Source organism: Temnothorax longispinosus, chromosome 4, assembly GCF_030848805.1.
Source record: "Temnothorax longispinosus isolate EJ_2023e chromosome 4, Tlon_JGU_v1, whole genome shotgun sequence".
In the NCBI taxonomy this organism is placed as follows: domain Eukaryota; kingdom Metazoa; phylum Arthropoda; class Insecta; order Hymenoptera; family Formicidae; genus Temnothorax; species Temnothorax longispinosus.
This window is the reverse complement of record NC_092361.1, coordinates 15,654,175-15,674,594: the sequence shown is the minus strand read 5'-3', so window position 1 is coordinate 15,674,594 and position 20,420 is coordinate 15,654,175. Positions and strand designations below refer to the sequence as shown.

General features: G+C 40.6%; 1 protein-coding gene across 5 annotated transcripts in view; it reads left to right on the top strand.

Moving 5' to 3' along the window:
• Positions 1-19,657, top strand: part of LOC139811594 (insulin receptor) — a 75,538-nt gene extending 55,881 nt beyond the window's left edge. For 4 of the 5 annotated variants that reach the window (XM_071775883.1, XM_071775884.1, XM_071775886.1 and 1 more), the window contains exons 4-9: positions 1-524; positions 2,556-2,988; positions 3,598-3,760; positions 3,900-4,077; positions 4,659-4,824; positions 4,917-19,657. In XM_071775883.1, coding sequence (XP_071631984.1) covers positions 247-524; positions 2,556-2,988; positions 3,598-3,760; positions 3,900-4,077; positions 4,659-4,824; positions 4,917-7,976 — 4,278 coding nt within the window. In that variant the 5' untranslated portion in view covers positions 1-246 and the 3' untranslated portion in view covers positions 7,977-19,657. The remainder of the gene's footprint in view (positions 525-2,555; positions 2,989-3,597; positions 3,761-3,899; positions 4,078-4,658; positions 4,825-4,916) is intronic. The other variant, XM_071775888.1, reaches the window with a different exon arrangement.
• The last annotated feature ends 763 nt before the right edge of the window (positions 19,658-20,420 follow it).

Below are 20,420 nucleotides of genomic sequence, written 5' to 3'. Positions count from 1 at the left end.
TCTGCTAATTAGCGCCTTTGAGAAGCCGAAGAAAAAAAGGTCAAACAATCGGACGCGATCGAGGCTGTGGGCGAGGGGAGGAACAAGCGGACGAAGGAGAGTAGGGACGAGTTCGCAGGGTCGACTATCAGTCGTCGATCAATCAAAGAAAACGAAAGTGGTGGTCGGGGCGGCACGTGGGGATACGACGATCGGGAACGTTTAACGGGAGGCTTTCAAGCGCGCGGTGTTCAATGAGACAAGGAGATGAGGACGAGGAAGTCGCTGCTGCCGATCGTTCTGTTGTGCGTCACGGTAGTGGGCCTGGCGCTCTGCCAGGAGAAAAGGTGGCCGAAAGCGGCCACGAAGCACCGGGATAAAAGCGCCAAGGGCAAATACGACCCTGATTACGCGGACAGGACGAAGGAGGAGGACTCCGCGGAGTTTTACTATGAGCAGAGCTCGGCGGCCAAGGGCTACTATGACTCCGAATCTTTGGACATCTTGGCCGCTAACAGAAGCAACAGAGCGATCGATAATTCCAGGTATGTCATCTAAAAATCTAGAGATATGTATGAATTTGTCGGTTCTCTTGATATTTTTGGTATTTCTATAATCGCGCAACAATATATCTATAAAGATACGGAATTTGATATTCATATAAACTTGGTATTTCAAAATTGCTGAATACTGTTTGTTATTTCCTATAAAGTGCTTATACCGGGTGTCTCAGACCACCCGTATCACCCGATTTATTCGTAAACGCAACATTTTAGAGAAAAATGTTCCAGACCAAAGTTGTATGATTTCAAGGGGTACATAAGATGGTGTCATTAGTTTTACCTTAAATAGTTGCTTGAAGGTCACGTAAAGGTCACCTTCAATTTTTTAAATAGAACCACCTACTTTTTATTGCATATTCTTGTAGCTTATCTTGAGGGCTTTTCAAAACACTATAAGAAAGTATTTTTTTATTAAGAACTTTTGGAATTATAAGGCTTGAAAGTTCTAGTATTTTGACATAAAATACAAAATATCTTGTAAAACATCAAGTTTTCGGTAATGTTACCTTAATACTTTTATGCACAGAATAATGAGAAGAATCAATTGGTATAAAAAAAGCATAGTTCCTTTAAGAAAAAATATGCAGATGTGATTACATACTTTTTCTTAAAAGCAACTATGTCTTTTTTTCATATCAATTGATTCGTCTCATTATTCTGTGCATAAAAGTATTAAGGTAACATTACCGAAAACTTGATGTTTTACAAGATATTTTGTATTTTATGTCAAAATACTAGAACTTTCAAGCCTTATAATTCCAAAAGTTCTTAATAAAAAAATACTTTCTTATAGTGTTTTGGAAAGCCCTCAAGATAAGCTACAAGAATATGCAATAAAAAGTAGGTAATTCTATTTAAAAAATTGAAGGTGACCTTTACGTGACCTTCAAGCAACTATTTAAGGTAAAACTAATGACACCATCTTATGTACCCCTTGAAACCATACAACTTTGGTCTGGAACATTTTTTTCTAAAATGTTGCGTTTACGAATAAATTGGGTGATACGGGTGGTCTGAGACACCCGGTATAGTCTTTTTAAATGGGTGAAATATATATTGCTGAAGAATGATGACTAATATATATATATATTGTTAAAGAATGTTGACGAGAAATTCTAGAAAAGAGCGGAGCTTATTGGGAGATCGATTGAATAAACCATTTTACTTATGAACGAACTGCTTGATCCTTTATGTAAACTGAACCTTTGTGCGCGTTCACCCGATATATCAGCAAATTCTTTCGTAATTGGAGAGGTACGCGATATCCGTTTGCAAATTTTCGAAACGCGGAAGACGTCCACGTATGCGAAAATTGCTGATCGCCTTCTTGAAACATATCAAGCGTGGTGGATTTTAGGTGTAAGCTTTCGCGCTCCGACGTTAATAAGTACTAAATGATTTTATTTTATTTTCACCAATTAGTCCCCTCAAATTTGTTATCGCCGCGAGTATCGCCGGTCGGGATTGCGATGTCTCTGCGCGCCGTCGCTGTTAAAATTCTCTTTGATCTTCTTAGAGTTATTAGCGGCCTTTAAATGCTTTGCTAATTTTACTTTGAACGAATGGTACTGCGTACAAAGGATATCATTTAAACGCAAGTGGCCCTTTTCAACCCTCCGTATTTCTATTTGAGTCTTTTCTGAATAGTGGAACACTTGAATGCTAAAAATTCAGCGGAAAAATAAATGCATGCATTTTTTATTTTACTATCGTTGAATAAAAATTGCGATTTGTATCGAGTCAAATAATTAAAGTTATTGAAAAAGCTCGATTTTTTATTATTTCGGGGAATACTACACGCTTCCATTGGACGTTTTTAGGATTCTCGAAAACCCGTGAAATACTCGTGAAAAAGGAAAAAGCGAAAAGAGGATCGATAAATTTGTTTGTATTGGCGAACCCTTTTTGACTTCTCTAGAAAAAAAGTGAAGAAGCTATCTCGCTTTGGAAGAATTCCATCGACGTCTGTCAATACTCGAAACTGTAAAACGAATTAAAACTTGATTGTTTCAGATCTACGGATGTCGGGTCTAAAAACAATCAGCAGTCTAGTCAGTCGTCGAATCTGCCCAAGTCGCACGCGAAATCGAGCGAGGAGGTAGGAAAGAAAGGAGAGAAAGGACGAAGATACAAGAATATGACGATCGGGGACGGTATTTGTGCGAGCATAGACATCAGAAATGACGTTGACAGCTTTAGAGTATTGAAAGAGTGCCGTGTAATCGAGGGCTTTCTGCAAATTGTACTGATCGAGAACAACACCGAGGCGGATTTCGAGAATGTTAGCTTTCCGGAGTTGAGAGAAATCACCGGCTACCTCCTTTTGTATCGCGTGGACAGTCTGAAGAGCCTCAACAAACTCTTCCCGAATCTCGAGGTCATCAGGGGCGATATACTCCTCACGGACTATGCCTTCATGATTTATGAAATGAAGAACTTGCAGGAGGTAAGATCCATTCGAGCTTCGTGCAGTTCTTTTGCTGCTTGCTTCTCTAACTTCTTATTTCTTAACTTCGCTGTCTTATCTTTGGCGCTGTTTTCTCGAATAATAAAATTATCCCAAGCGAGATTTTAATTGGGTCATAACGATCTGTGTGTAATTTTAACGTTATCTCGACAACGTTGACTTTCATCTAACAATAAGTGGTGAAAATAGACTTCGAGCTTTATATTTATTGAATTGTCTGATAAAAAGAAAAATTGTAAGAGATCCAGTAGAGAAATCAACAGTTTCTGATGTTTAGTTTATCGAATCCAATGTTGACGTGTTAAAACAAGCGGTATTGTATCGAGTGCAACTTTCGTTACCGTGCGAATGGTGAAAAAGATTTTTATCCACGCGCACATGACGTTCGTCACGTACAATCTATATCACAATCGGTCATTCCCACGCCGAATCAAGTCGTGTCTCGGTTTGAGAGTATACGGCCCAGTCTGCTGCCTAGGGCCCGGTCAAATGTTCGGGTCAAGTGATATTAATCAGTCAATCAAATTAACCGGCCGTTCGACCTTTGGCTCGTAATTTCACGGCTAATCCTGCGAAACGTTTTCGCAGATCGGCCTCACCAACCTGACAAAGATATCCCGGGGTGGCGTACGCATAGAGAAGAATCCCACTCTCTGTTTTACAAATACCGTGAACTGGAGTCTCATTGTTCCGGCCGGCGAGAACTTCATCAAAGATAACAGAAACGAGCAGAATTGCCCGCACGTGAAAGGTGATACATGCAAGTCTTAATTCCAAATATAACACATAACAAAGATAGAAATGCGCTGAGAAATAATTAAACATTATTTCTCAGAGAATTAAGGAGGTAATGCAAAAAATAATGCTCCTTTAAAAATAATACTTTGCAGGATGCTCTCAATGTCCTGGCAGTTATTGCTGGACTGCTCAACATTGCCAGAAATTAGAGAGATCAAGATGCCACGAACAGTGTCTCGGAGAATGTTACGGTCCAAGTGATACTGAGTGTTACGTGTGCAAGCATTATCGACACAAAGGAAAATGCATTGAAAGCTGTCCGGACAATTTGTGAGTAACTTTTGTGAGAGTGCATATGACGTGAATAAGAAAACAAGTATATTATATAGATACTATATACGTTCCTCTTATACATGTATCTTACATAAATGTAACATGAATAATGCAGCTCTGTAGTTTAAAATTAAAATTACTTAATTTGAATTATGTAGATTACCTTGAGGGGATTACCAATCTCTTTTATCGAGTTTTTAATACGCTGGAATTAAATTTTTTCTTAGCAAACATTTGCTTGAGATCGTTATTTTTGCAGCTTTATGTTCAATTTTAAACGTCTTATTAAAAAATTAATAAATTTTATTTTAAATTGAAGTTTTTGAAATATACAAAGCTGTAAATTAAAGGATTTTAGAAAGAGGTAACGTGGAAAATTTTAAATTCAAAACAAGACGTTTTGTAACGTTATGTCGAAATATCTCGCAATACGATACTGCGTATTACATTTTAGACGCAACGCACTCAAAGTTCTTGCGACATGTCAATTCTAGAATATCCGATGATAAATATGCTGCATATCCTATCTATGGGTAGGAAAATATGTTCTGCTGTGACAACGGTTTTTCTGTTCGCAGATTCGCATATCTCTCGAGACGATGCATCAGCCAGGACGAATGCCTAAACATGAACAGTCTCAGAAGATTTTCTAAATTGGATGAAATACAGACATGGCGACCTTTCCAGAACGCCTGTGTCACTCAATGTCCTGATGGTTTCGAGGATTTCATCAACGAAAAAAATGTACGATAGCTTCTTGCATTCACTACTACACATACATCCGTATTTCTCTGTTATTGATTTTTCTTTCTATATTCTTTTATTTTACATTACAGGTAACAGCCTGTCGGGCGTGCAAAGGACGGTGCCGTAAAATCGCAAACGGTGCTATCATACGCCACATTTCGGACGCTCAGAGTTTTCGTGGTATAACGGTAGTGAAGGGGGCTCTGGAGTTTCAAATAAGAAATGGTAACCCAAATATAATGAATGAATTGGCGGACGCGTTCGGTTTAATCGAGGAGATAACCGAATACCTGAAGATAACGCATTCTTTTCCGATCACATCATTGAACTTTTTCAAGAAACTCAAATTGATCAAGGGTGAAAATTTGGACATCAATAACGCGAGTTTGGTGGTCCTGGATAATCCGAATCTCTCCTCCCTCTTCCCGCAATCCCAAAACCTAACGATAGAGAACGGCAGGCTGTTCTTTCATTACAATCCCAAGCTCTGCCTTTCGAAAATAGAGCAGTTCGGTAAAATGGTAAATATTACGAACTTCACGGATCTCGAGGTTCAGCCAGAATCGAACGGCGACAAGGTTGCCTGCAATATTGTTAACATAAACATCACGGTGAAAAAGCGGGACGCGGATCACGTGGTTCTGAATTGGGACAGCTATAAGCCGCCGGAGGGCCAACAACTTCTCAACTATCTGCTAAATTACATAGAGACTGAGAATGAGGATATAACGTACGAGGCGAACGCTTGCGGTAATAACACGTGGCAGATCATGGACGTCGGTCTGAACTCGAATTCGATCGTTTCGAAATATATCGGAAATTTGAAACCGTACACCAAGTATGCCGCCTATGTGAAAACGTTCACGGCGAGGAACAAGAATTCTTCAAATTCTTTCGTAACTCCGGTGGGGCAATCTGAAATTATCTTCTTCCAGACAAAGAACACGATACCTTCGGTACCGACGAATGTGAGTTCGACCGCGATAAGCGACAACAAAATTCTACTCAAATGGGGCCCGCCGGTGTATACGAACGGTCCCATAGGCTACTACATGATCTCCAGTACGATTCTACCGGACGACATGGAACTGGTCGCCACGCGGAATTACTGTGTCGATACTTTGGTCAACGAGGCCAAGAAGGAGATACATGAGGTGACGATTAAGACGTCGCTGATCTCGAATCCCAATTCCTGCTGTTTCAAGGACGCAAAGACCTCTAAACAGTTTGAGATATTCTGTCACAAAAATATGACCATCAGCCACTTGTCGCCCGGTTGGAAGGATCACTGCGTCTTTAACAGTTACAATTCGCCGGAGAATAAGTTTTATGACGTGACGAATAATTTATCCACCGCAACACGAGAAGAGCAGAAAACTGAGATAGACGGTTTAGCTGACGCTGGTAGCGGTACCACGATCGGCCATCCGAATGATAAAGGATATATGTACAATGTCAGTGCGCAAAATACTTCGTACGTTTTGAAAAACTTGCGCCATTATTCTTTGTACACTATCACGATTGCCGCATGCGGCGTCAAGATGGACAGCGATGCGCCGATGTGCTCGACCATTCAGTATACGAATGTCCGGACGCTGAAGCGACCGAACGCGGACGATATTAACAACGTGAAGGTCCACGTGACTAATGATACAATCGTCGAAGTCACCTGGGAATCGGTCAAGGATCCAAACGCGTTCACTGTCTCATACATTATAGAGTACACGAATCTGGACGTGAAGGATGCGAAGAGGAGCACCGAGTGCATACCGTACATCGGCCGCAGGGAGAAGTACATCAATCATTACATCAGAAACCTTAGTCCGGGTAGATACAGCCTGAGAATGCGCTCCACGTCGCTAGCGGGTGATGGCACCTTCACCAATGTGGTCTACTTCTCAATTGGTTTATCGGATAACAACCGAATAATGGTGGCAACGCTGTTGACTTTAGTTGTGCTGTTCGTCACTGTGACCGCGATAGTGTTCCTTATCAGGAGCCACCAGAAGAAGAAGACGCAGGAACGATTGATAGCCAGCGTAAATCCAGATTATATCGAGACCAAGTACGTCGTCGATAGCTGGGAAGTACCCAGGGAGAACGTCGAGATCCTGGAGGAGCTTGGTCTGGGTAACTTCGGCATGGTGTATCGCGGATATCTGGACGGCACCGGGCAAGTAGCCATCAAAACGATCTCCGAGACTGCCAGCCAGCGGGAAAAAAACGAGTTCCTGAACGAGGCCTCGGTCATGAAGAACTTTTCGACATGGCACATCATTAAATTGCTAGGCGTAGTCTCCATGGGCAATCCGCCATTCGTCATCATGGAGCTCATGGAGAACGGCGATCTGAAGACGTACCTACGTAGGATACGTGACACCCAGATGGTGCCGAATGCATCCAGGATAATGAGAATGGCCGCGGAAATCGCCGACGGTATGGCCTACCTGGAATCGAAGAAATTCGTGCACCGCGACCTGGCCGCCCGCAATTGCATGGTGTCCAAGGACCTGGTCTGCAAGATCGGCGACTTTGGCATGGCGAGAGATATCTACGAGACCGATTATTATAAGATCGGTAAGAAGGGCCTGCTACCGATACGCTGGATGGCACCGGAGAATCTCTCCGACGGCGTATTCACGTCCGACTCGGATGTATGGTCGTTCGGCGTCGTGCTCTACGAGATACTCACCCTCGCCGAGATACCGTATCAGGGTTTCTCGAACGAGGAGGTGCTGCATCATGTGTTACGCAAAGGCATGCTGAATATACCGCGGAATTGTCCTGAAACCATACAGAAGCTCATGGAGAAGTGTTTCAAGTGGCGGCCCAGCGAACGCCCGACCTTCATGGAGATTGTCTCCGAGCTGGAGCCGTTCCTGGGCCAGGACTTCTGCGAGAAGTCGTTCTACCACTCCGACGAGGGCATCGAGATACGTAGCCTCGGTATCAAGAAGGTCTATCACAACGCCGCGCCAATACGATTTCACTGGGGCCACGAAACCGCGAGATGGGTGAAGGACTTCGAGGACAACGTGACGTTGCTCGATCAGATGAAGGCGGGCACCAGCCGGGGGCGGATCTTCAAGAACGGCTTCCAGCACTTCGGTAATGTAACGAACTTCGAGGACGTTCCACTCGATCGATGAGATTAGTCGGTGTGCCGTTGAGCGGATAAACTCAACGGGACGAGATGTAACTACCTACTTGAAACCGTCTTCAGTCACAAAGAGAAGGACATGATAGATATTAACGTACAAACAATACTCAGGGCAATACGCAAGTGGTCTGACGTAGCTGTTGAAAAATATGTTAAAATGTTACCAAGCTCGCTCGCACGCTCGTTCGCTCACTTGCTCGCTCGCTCTCTCGTTCGTTCGTGCACTCATTCGTTCGCTGGCGCGGCGACAAGTGTTTCATGTCCTTCTCTTGTTACGGATCAAACGTAATCAGATCTTGACGGTGGATAGCGGAGAGAAGACCTCGCTGCGCGCATCGTCGCGACGGCGTATGGAAAAGATAGTGTTCGTAATAGAAGCTAAGCTGTCGAACAATTAGATAAATAAACGTAGACGCGTAATATTTCGATAATCGAAAGCCGTGGCTTCATAGACCCGTGTTTCTTTTTCTTAAACACGCCCGAAGTTCTTTCTGCCATGTATCAACTATTCCTTCCTTGTGGGATTACTTTTCTTTGTCCTTCGTACGGAGAATTGATTCTGAAGCAATTATTCCCGAACTTTGCTCAGCATTTAATGATAATCACAAAATATTCATCTCTGTTCTCTCGATAGAATTCGATCCTTTTCGATTTCATGTTAGACAATCCTGGTTAAGAATAATTATAACAATCCCCCCCCCTTGTTAATTGTTAAACAATGTAAAAACACGTCACTTATCCAAAATCTGCATTTCTGAATTTGCTTTCGTTAATTGATTAAATTAAATAATTTTTTTTGAGAGACGCTCTCATTTTTTATGGTTTCGAATTCGGGAAATATTGTTTCAGGACCAAATCGAGACACAGCGGAAGAATGATTTCTATAAACCAGAGTTCCTTATCACACGCATATACACACCTGTAGCACGTTACGGCGTAATCTCAAGGTTGTAAATATTTAACTCTAACTCGCAGTATATGGTAAGTTAAAATAGAACTGGATGCAATATATGCCGCGCATAGTCTTGTAACACATATTAATTTATATCGAGAGAAAAAGATGAACGAGAGAAAGAGAGAGAATGAGAGAGAGAGAGAGAGAGAAAGAAAGAGAGAATGTGTGTTTAAAAAAAAAAGACAAACTTCACCCTCGCATGTAAATAAAGTCACAAGTCCCTTCCTCAAGAGTTGCGGGTACCTTGTAGGTAAATTATTGCAATAAGAGCGTGTCTACAATCCACGAGCCACACACAATCTTCACAATAAAATTAGCGTGACGGATAGGAAAGGAGGAAGAAGGGAAGAGAGAGGAAGACTAACGGTTGCAAATTAGGGGCCTACCAGCCTGATCACGTTTCAGTTTTCTACTCGGCACAGATATCGTAGATCTCGACATTTTAGCCTCGAATATTATAGATACGGAATCGGGTGACGTAAACAATCAGTAGGTAGTAACGACAAACTAAAGTAGGTGATGTATAAACGCAATACATTGAGATTTTCTGGGACGGGTCTTGCCGGGCACCGAGATACTCTACACTTCTTGCATTTCTCAGCTCTCATCTCTGTATTTTTCTTTTGCCTGTCCTATTCATCATAAGTCAATATTGTTCCAACGCAATGCGCTTCGTATCCAATCGCGCGCTCTCGTTTGCTCCAATTTGGATCTCGTTAACGGTTTCGTACCTTGAAACGCGAACGATTCAATAAACATTTTGAGTAGAGATTAATTAACACCACGAAACAATTCGCTCATTCGCGTGAAATTTGACTTAAAATTCGTCGAACAAATTTTTCGACAGTGTATAAGAATGGCAAGCCAAACATGCGATTCGCAAGTTTATCAAGCGCGAAACTAATACGAATAAATAGTACAATTTAAAGCATTAAATCAGATTTGCTTGAATATCGCATTTTAATCTTTAAAAAGGAAGGTACATAAAGTATCTTCCATTTTATGAAAAGCAATTAAAATAGTTAAAAGAAGGTTATCAAAATTAATACTTATTCCGTATATCGCTATCCATATCGCGAGTATTTCTATCTACACTTAGGCGAGAATCTTAATTTCTTTTCTTGCCTCATAGTACAAATATTTTTTATATCTTCGAGATGCAAGATTCGTTCCAGCTCGACAGTATCTATCCATCTTTCTGGAGATTTCAGAGGGAAAGAGAGAGAGAGAGAGAGAGAGAGAGAGAGAGAGAGAGAGAGAGAGAGAAAGAGCATGTTACATGTATAGAAATAATAGAGAAGTGCTTTTGACAAAAGAAAGTATAACACCGAATTTTTTTACGATATATATCGTATCCGCGTTCCCAGGTGATTGTATAGTAAAAAAAGTTATCATCTCGTTATCCCGGCAAGGGAGCAGCCAATCTTTCGGTATTTAACAGTAACGGAAAGCGTGTCGCGGAATAACGAGAGAGAGAGTACGGAGACGAGCGCGTGTACACGTGATTTTGGAAGATCGCGTCTCGCTAATAGGAGAAAAATCATTATTGAAGAGAGAGAGAAAAAATATTTAAAAAAAAAACATGTGCATCGAGTGCATTGGTTGACGAAAGTGCTAACTGTGTAAAATATGGCAAATCTAAAGTATTTTGATACAATAAAAATCTCGATACGTAAAGACGTTTTGAAGGATCGAGGATAGGGACGTGATCGGTCTAGACGCCGATAATTGCGAGACTTGAGAGTTCATCAATAACCAGAAGTGGATTGTATGTCTGCGGAACTTCGAAGAGTCTCGAAATTCTGGGAACTCTCCTCCGCGGAACGGACTTCCCGGATTGAGTTTGCAAATAGGCTTTCCAACTGTTTCGTTATACCCCTTCGTCCGGAGTAATAATGGGTCGCGCGCAGGGCTGAGTGTACTGAGTAATTAGTAATAACGACCGGTTTAACTGCGATGCGCGCGACCGCGACGGGGGCAAACTTGATTCTGTCCCCTCCCCGAGTACCGGATTCCGAACTCTAAATTTCCGATTACGGAATTCTCCGAATGTCCATGCGTTAACGTCGCGCGAGTGATACATGTATCAGCTGAATCTCTCTTTGTCTCCAGCGCGACAGGCAAACCGGCTTGTAGTAAAAAGACGAGCCGTGTAAAAGCGCATAGAATCCGATTTTACTCCGCTTGCTTGTTTAACTCTTTCGGCGTTGTTAAAATAAAAGAAGATGTAGCGAGCGTTTTTTATAACGATGTAGTTAAATCGAAAACCATATAAAACCACGTATAAACGTATCACGTTTCTGACTCGTAAACTGTCGGTATTGAGGCGCGCGTTCGTAAGCGAGATAAGCGCGCAAATAGGAATGAATGGTTCTTGCAATTCGGAACGGATATTTCCGCAGCTTTCCGCGGGGATAAAATTTGCTTGTGTAAAAACGTACGTAATACGCGTATCTCGAGCGAAGGAACGAATTGACGTTCGCGCAAACTCGAACACGGCTTTGCTCTTCGGAAAATCTGGAACGACTCGATTTACCGGAACCGGCGTTACCGTTTATGCGCTCGTCCCCGCATTATTACATTACCGAGCACGCGTATTGTAAATATATCGCAATACGTTAATATATACATATATATATATTATTATATATATCTATATTTTTTCGATTTCGCTGCATACGCATCAAGAGAGAAAGCCGCGCGCGCTGGCTATTCACTATAGCAATACGATTAGCAGTCTCGCTACACAATAATGCTTCTACCGCGCATAACGAGAATAATAGCAGGTACCGTTGACGACGTTAATAAAGTTTAGACGATTGTACAGTTTAACGAGAGTTAGAACGGCTCCCAATGTTCATCTCGAGGTTTCGCCCAGCTGGCTTAGATCCTTCAAACGGCGGTACGACGCGTTTCTCTCTCACATCGTTTAGATATAACGATAATCATTCTGTCGCATTTCTCGATAAGAAAAAATTATTTATGCTACATGTATGTCATTTTAAATATTTAAGAGACATTAACACTTTATCAACGCCCTCGTAACATTATAATCCTACCGCAGCGTCGCTATAAAAGTAATATATAATATACATATATAAATATACACATATATTTAAGTACATATTTATTCCTATTAGAGATTATATTTTATATCATATTGTACGCGCTCTTAGACTTAGATTCACTTTTCCCACGAGACAGCAAAACGCGTCGTACTGCGTTGTAATAACGTATATACTCTTAGCATCGACTGTTTGCTTTCTCCATGAAGCTCTCACTAATGAAGGCGCACCGTAATTATCAGGGTCTTAGGAAATAGGATATCACTGCATCATGTTCCTGCCTTCTTTTCGCGAAGAAAAAAGCACGTTTCCTCGACGCGTTTTCAGCGATATTAGAGGAACGTAAAAGTAATTTCGTAGGTTTTTTGGTCGCTGATCTTTTTACCTTATACGCTTTTCACCTAAAGATTGATCCCAGTCGAGATATTTCGACCGGTCGAAGGGGGAGCTACTTGAATCGCTGGAGTATAACGAAAGCATTTTATGTCGAATATCGGATTCCCGGGGAACGAGAGCCGCGCTGACCTGGATAAATAATAGCTCGAGATTTATTGTTCGCGCTTGCGGGAATATGTAATCGTGTCGTATTGCTGACCAAGGTAGGGCAGCAATACGAAGCTCGGGGAGAATTACGTGCAAATAAATATAACCGAGATTACTGCATGCGTCACCCTAATAAGTGCCGTACGAAGTTTCTTTCGGAAATATTTTTTCTCGTACCCTGAGGATGGATTATCGTTTATCGAGCGTTCCGTTACTCGCTCGCCCGGAAGTCTCGAATCGTTAAGAACGGGAGTATCGATCCCCTCGGGGAAAGGGAGCATGTCGATTGAGGTCAGAGTTCCCTCTTAAATCCTCTCCCGATAAGAGATTCATCTTTCTTCCAGCAGACCGATAACCGGATATTAGGAAAGCTCGATGCAATCGCCATATTTAGAGTCACCGAATTATTTATTCGCGGTTGCCCGTTAAGCATAGATATTTATTGAAATTGTACGTCTCGCGTCATAGAGTTGCTCCGTTTTTCTCGTTTAATCGCAGAGCTGATCACGAAAAATCCACGAAGGCCGTGAGCTGGCCGGCGCGCGGCGCGGCGACGCGCGTCGTATGAAGAAAAGAGAAGCGAAGAAAGAGCGAGTAGAAAGAGATAACCAACGGCGCGCGCTGATAGCAAGAACGTCGATCGTATGAATCATCGGGTTGACGATTCAAGGATTCGCGTCGAGTCAGCGCCTCTCGTTGTACACACGCTTGCCGCTACAATCATTTTGTTCCTGCGAAGCACGCGCATATACACCTAGTCAGTCCCGTAGAACGCGATTAATCATGTTGTACATGCGTCATCCTAATTTTCACGATCACAGCTGAACACAAATCACTCCGTGCAGTTAGCATTCGCGATCGTCTATGATCGAGCCATTGTGTCGACGAACAAAACGAGGAAACGATCGCTGAATCTAGGAATATATTTGCTTAACGATAAATAGTAAATTTCGAAGAATTCAGATTTCGTAATTTCACTCTTTGGCGCTGATTACGATCGACCTAACTGAATAGACGACAGCGTTATGACATACCCGACATAATTTCAGTAATTTAATCGAGAATGTCAATCCTAATGGCCCCGCTCCTATCCTCGTTACGCACGAGGCGTATTTTTATTCATTCAGACGCACGTTTTTCCGGTTTTCATGCTCCGTTTCACCGACAGCGATAGTAAAATCATTCTGTTCGACCCCGGCTAGTCGAAGTGTAGTAATAATAAAAGCGAAATATTTATTCGTGCGCGGACCCGCCGTTTGGCGAAGCCAAATATATTCAAAGCCACAAATCCCCAAGCAATCACGCGATCGCCACGGACGTATCGCCGCTTCTTGTCCTCGTATCACACGAAAACGTATAGCGTAGATGAAATACTCGGAGAGTATTATATATTATATAAAAAAAAATATCGGATTTTTTTCCAGTTAATCATAGTCGTAGGAAGTCGGCTCAGTAATTACGAGATCGCGTGGTAGAATAGAAAGACTTGCGACTCTCGTCTCACACTCATCGTATATCCCTCAGTATCCCTCGAACGGCGAAAGGAGCAGCGCGATATCGTTGTGGCTTATATATATTTTCTACGTTATGTAAAAAGAAAAAAAGGGAAGGAATACAAGTTATCCGAACTCCTTACCATCGCGTCAATGCAAGCCTGTACATATATAGGAAACTAGGAAACGTTTAGACGAATAGATAGTCGATTAGCCGAGTATAAAGAAATAATTCATATTTGCAGACCATTTTTTAGTATATATTGCCTTACGAGGCGCGAGATGGAGGAAAAGTCGATTTTCGCGAGTTTCCTCGAAATTCGCGCGGATATCGACGACGAGAAAGCCCGAGAAGGGAAGGAAAGCGAAGAGGAGGAGCATTTCGTTCGTTTATTCTCGTCGATTCATGTTTCTCTTTCTCTTGATAAAATAACGCCACGACGGCGCATATCGTCGGCCGCCTCACCCGCGCCGTCGTATTTGCCGTTTGCGATTTCGCGGCGATTTCAGGGGGACGTTTAGTTAGAGAATTAACAACCGATTAATATATTGCATACCTATTAATTGACTACGAGTCTCGAGTGGTCCAATCACGACTAACACTATCGATAATATATTAACAGTGCGCACATAACACTGTATATTAACGTTACACTTGTATTGTACGCGCGCGTCGTATGAGCTTGCGTATGAGAGCATCCAATCTGTATAATTGTCGCCCAAGACGTCTTAACTTTAAGTATATGCCAGGAACCCTCCCCCCCCCTCCGAACCGCGGTAAGATTTGTAATTTAAGGAGTATTTATTGAAAAAATTCTTCACCCTCATAGCTCCCCATCGCGGCGCATCGCGCCATCGTCACCTGTATAGCACTTTAATTAATTAATGAATTAATTAGTTAATTACCCGTATGTAATTAGGTATGTATAATTAACGATAGCTATTTAAGCTCAATTAATCGCGCTATTTAATCGGAGCGAGTCGCGGAGTAACGCCGTTCTCCAGGTTTCGTTAATGTTATTTGCTTCGGGAGATAATGCATGCATGCAACGATAATTTGAACAACGCCATGACGTAAGGATGACACGAAGCCCCGTAGCCGCAACAAACTGCGCGTATATTTAAAAGAAGAAACTTGACTAATTTATTTTGATATATATAGCATTGTCGTCGTACTTTGTATTTTTATTCCCAACGAGATCAGTTTCGTCCGCAACGACATATATACAACAAACAAACTGCCACTATTTTTAAGCCTGCTAAGATCCTCGGTAAATGTGCAGTGCAGTATTGACAATACATAGTAAGGTAATACGGGATGTTTTATAATAATATAACATTCCCTATATTGTAGGTTTTTTTTCTACATTTTAAGGTGCCTTTTCACGTTGACTTCGAAGTACGTAAAATATTAATTATTTTCAAGTAATATCTTCAAGTAGTAATATTTTACAGATATATAAATAAAAAATATTATTTCTGAAGATTTTTGCTCGCTGAAAATGAGGGTCGAGCGTCAATGTGAAACCCAGGCCACCTTTATGTGTTTCAAGATGTGAAAAACTGAATCCGCACGAGCAAATCGATGCTCTCTCGTCCCGTTTTCTCTATTTTTCTTCCTTTCTTGACAATACTGCATATTTACCAAATTCTTTTATACACTCTATCTCATTTTCACGAAGTAGTTGTATTTATTGTGCATTTATAACAGAGACGACGAGAACAATCGACAGAGCGAATAAAACGATGCTCTTGCTGTTAGAGCGAAAAGGGCACTGACTGAACAATTTCATTCAATTTTAAAACCCGACTCGAGTGACGCCGGGCTCCGTTTTCTATAAATAGAATGCTCGATTTATGTATATATGTCGTTGGTCGCGTCGTATATCGAGCGTACGTTTTAACTCTTGTCATGGCACGTCCGAATTTCTCGAATGGCGTCATTTCGGCGAACATTAACATCCAGAATGGTTTACCAGAATTCAGACCGCTATTTCCGACGAGTTCGATTTTCTCCGCAATTGAACGGGATAACGTGTACGCGAATTGTCGCGTTTATATTGTCATTGAATTACGGGATATTGCTACGATTACATCGCTGAATGTCAAATCAATCAAATTGATACATTTTTATGTATAATTCTCAAAAAAAAAATTATAAAAAAGGAAATAACGAACATACATTTGAAACTGTACAATTAATTGCTAGATCTCCTAATAGAATTTAATATATTCCTTCAAAGAAACTTCAAAGATCAAATTTTTTTTATTATTTTGACATTTCCGCTCAATATTTTATTTCGCTCAAGGTTTAATTTATGAACGCTCGATTCAGAAAACAGTCGAACTGTTTTGAACAAACTAACATTAAGTTTTTTAGAAGAAACAGTTCTTGCATTTACTATCCGCGAACGTTATACATATTGTGTAACAGGCAGAATCAATTCCGTCGGGATTAGATCGGCTGGAATTCTTCGGTCGCTACGAACTACAAAAAAAAAGGGACTGCGCGAGCTGGCAAGTCCGAAATAGTTCCGGTTAATTACTATTCTAGTTGCAGTACTGACTGCACGACCACATGTGCACACCATGTACCTAATTGTCCTAATTTATACGTGCATGAAAACTTCAATGGACTGATACTGAAGACTTTAGCTTTAAATTAGCCGTCGCCATCGTCGTCCTCGATGGTTTCTTTCCTTTCCTTCCTCGCATCGATCACATTGCCTGCTCACGAAACGCGCGAGAAAAAAATCGATGTATACAGGTTGTCCTGACTGAATGACATACGTAAATGTCGTGTGAGACGAATCACTAGCGTCACGGTAATAAGTTTTTGTAATACTGAAAAACTGATAAAAATCATTACACGATTTTGTAAGGCATTTAATATTATATATTATTGTAGATTCGATTAAAAATTGTCGAAGGAATGAATTTACATAAACTATAAAAATTATCTGGCTTGTTCTATATATTGAAAATAGATTATTATTTCCATAGTAAACGTGAATTCAAAAGACGGAGCAAAAATTGAATTTACTCATTATTGATACACATTTAATACACATCTTTGTCCCTAAATTGTCCAAATTGCTAATGAATTTTTCTGTAAAGAGAACTTTGTCTTTTGATTTTGTATAAAAAAGTATCAATTTTAATTTTCGTCGCAAATCGTGTAATGATACTGATGGTGCTTACAACTGGTAAAAAAGATTCGAATATGAGAAAAGTCAGATTGCACTATTAATATTTTCCTAGAAAACACTGTGAAACACTCACTGCTCATAAAAGCTCATGATATATACTCTGCGAATTTCTTCGAATTAATTTTTTGTTGTTAATATTTTGCTAATAAAATTACGCAACCTAATTATTAGAAAAATATTCCACACATGTATACGCATATTAGTTTTATCTTAAAATGTATATGATGGCTTTAAGAAATTTTATGAGAGAGAAAAAGAGAATGTGTTGTCTGTGTGTGAGAGAGAAAGAGAGAGATATATATTAATTTTAAGTAGAATTACCTACATTTGTAAAATTCGAGGACGAAAGGGACGTAATTATGTAGATCGCGTATTTGAATAAGATTATTTCGCTAATTGAATTATTAATTCGACTTGACTTGCGAATCTAGTTCTAAACTGTAAAAAAAAAATTTAATTTTACGATCGCCAGACTACTACTCGTGCTCAAAAGGCATTTGAATTATTAAAATATATTGAAATATTGGACAATTATACAATTTTTCCTGCGCATTGTAATATTTTTTAAAATGTTGTAATACTTCTGTCGCGCGCCCGCGCAATCGGTGATCTCGTCGCAAAAGTAAGTATCTACTTTCATTTGAATACATTTCCTCATGATTATACATCCGTACAAAGCACCCGGCGAATAACAGGAGTTATTTAACTTCTTGCGAAAGAAGATTCGAGGCGCGTCAACTTCGCGAAACAGGCAGAAAAACATCTCGTATTCTAAGGAGGGAAAAACTACGCAGCTTACAATTTTAAAATCGAGCAACGAGACTCGTGTATAAGCGGTTGCGAATTGATTTACGAACCTGTCCGATTTCTCGATTAACTTTACGAGCTTGAAATTTACGATGATTTCTTGTCTGCATCAGATGTTGACAAAGACTTATAACGAATCTCCTCGACGGAAACGAAGGCGATTCCGCGGTTTCGAAAGAGGGAAAAATTGCGTGTAAAACGCACCGAGCTTTCGTCCTTGTAATTTCTCGCGTGAATTATTTATTGAGATTCACACGCAATTGCGTGCCCGTGTGCATTTCCTCTCACCGTACAATTCCCATGCCCATACAATTCACGCTGTCCGGAATGCAACTCAATTTTTTTTATATTTGATCACATCAAAAAATGTAGAATTTTTGCGTCACTATTTTTTTAATGCAAAAATGCTTTCGACAAATCAGCGATGTTTCCTAGCGATTTGAGATACTTTATCAATAAAATAAAATTCGTAATGCATTGCTACAGAGTGGCAAATAAAAAAATTATGAAATAGTGACATAGGTCTGTAAAGTATACCACTATTATCGCAAACGTTCTTCGATAAATAAATACATTCTCTAAATATAATTCTTATACATATATACGTAAACGTTACTGCATTTACGTGGCAGGCCTTCGTGGTTTTCCGGTATACGTGTACTAATTGTTCGGGTTATCAAATGAAATTGTCAATCATTCTTTCGCGGACGGTAAAATGAAATAAACGTCGACTCGACAGGAACGCAATTATTCGAGGTACTCGATTTCCGCGACGAGGAAAGCCAGGATCGTAGCCTGCGCTAGAGAGAAAGATTTATTCCTAAATAAATAAACGAGTAAAAAAAAACTTTTTAAAAAAAGGAAGGGAAAAAATCCTGCCATACCGCGTCTTCCACGAGAGAGACTATGAACATTATCCTACAATAGTTTAACATTTGTAATCCGTAAGTTAAATTATTCATTATCCTATTTAAGACGCGTACGATGTACCGATGGTCGGGCGGATCGACGAAATGTACGGGATGTGCCGAGTGGAAGCGTGTGTGTGTCGTCCGTTTATTTGTGTATGTCGAAATTTTATCCGCTCGCTTTCATCCGCCAAGACCGACGGTGCACGTACACGCATATAACTTGTTACTACATTCTGTATACCTGTAGGCTAGAAAAATTAATCCCGACGTATATACAGGGCGGAGAAATTACGAGGACGAAACGAGATTTGCCGATTTTACTCGCGTATATTTTGTCCTCCCTTGTATTAAATTCTTCGCTGACGCTCTCCGCGCGAACGAGAGAGATAAGAAAAAAAAATTGGCGTTTCTCCTTTTATCACGTAAGAACACAACTTCGTAAACGGAGTCTTGTAACTAGGATAGAAATTATCGTCGAAGCTGTAATCGCTCTGTAAACTGAGCCTGCGTGGTTTCTCGCAGTCGGAGACACTGTAAACACAAATGTACATACTTACACTGCACTAATTTAGTATTGCCGCTAAGTATTACAACTAGTCACATAAGCCAAAAGTTTGTTACTCTCGCAGAAGTTTTCTTTTTTTCAGTTTTGTAAAATAAAGGAAGATAAGAAAAACCTCAGAAGAATGTCATGGCGTTTCCTTTCGACCTTCTCGCCTTCCCACGTTCCTCGATGAAACCGATAGCAGTGAAACGGTGCGTCAATGCTGATCAACGTAATACCGTATTTGTCCATGAAACGGAAGAATCAATCATTTTTAATTTGCAGCTAACTACATGCTTATATAAATTAAAATGATTCTCATTAGAGTTAATTGTTTACTGATTTTATCGTCTTCTTTCATTACCGATTCGAGTCAGTACATTTGTTCAAGTCAACAAAATTGTTTAACTTTAATCCTATAACGATGTCGAAAAACTGATTGTTCAGTGTGATAAAGAAATTATGTAACATTATTTATATTATTATGTAACATTTCTTGGTCGTTTATATCGGTGACTGTATTCCATTACGTTGTAAAAACTTGCATAGAATTTACATCGGACATCTTTCTATTGTTTCCCGGTGGCACGGCATCCTGCAATACGATTTTACCGTACGGTAATTACGCGACAATGATCGCGGTAGCGGAAATGAATAACGCTCTCTCTCTCCGCGCAGTGATTCTTTTACGTAAGCGCAATACAAGCGAAGCAAACGCTACGTATTGTACAATTGTACACACCATACGCCCCCCTTTCCCCTTTCCCCCTTTCATTTTCAACTCCAATGCGTACTCGCATCGGAGACTAAAGCCGCGTCGCCGCGTCCAGACTTGTATCGTATCACCGTATCGTATCATGACATTTTCTGATCAAAATACGGATATGTTGATTATAATGATATGCC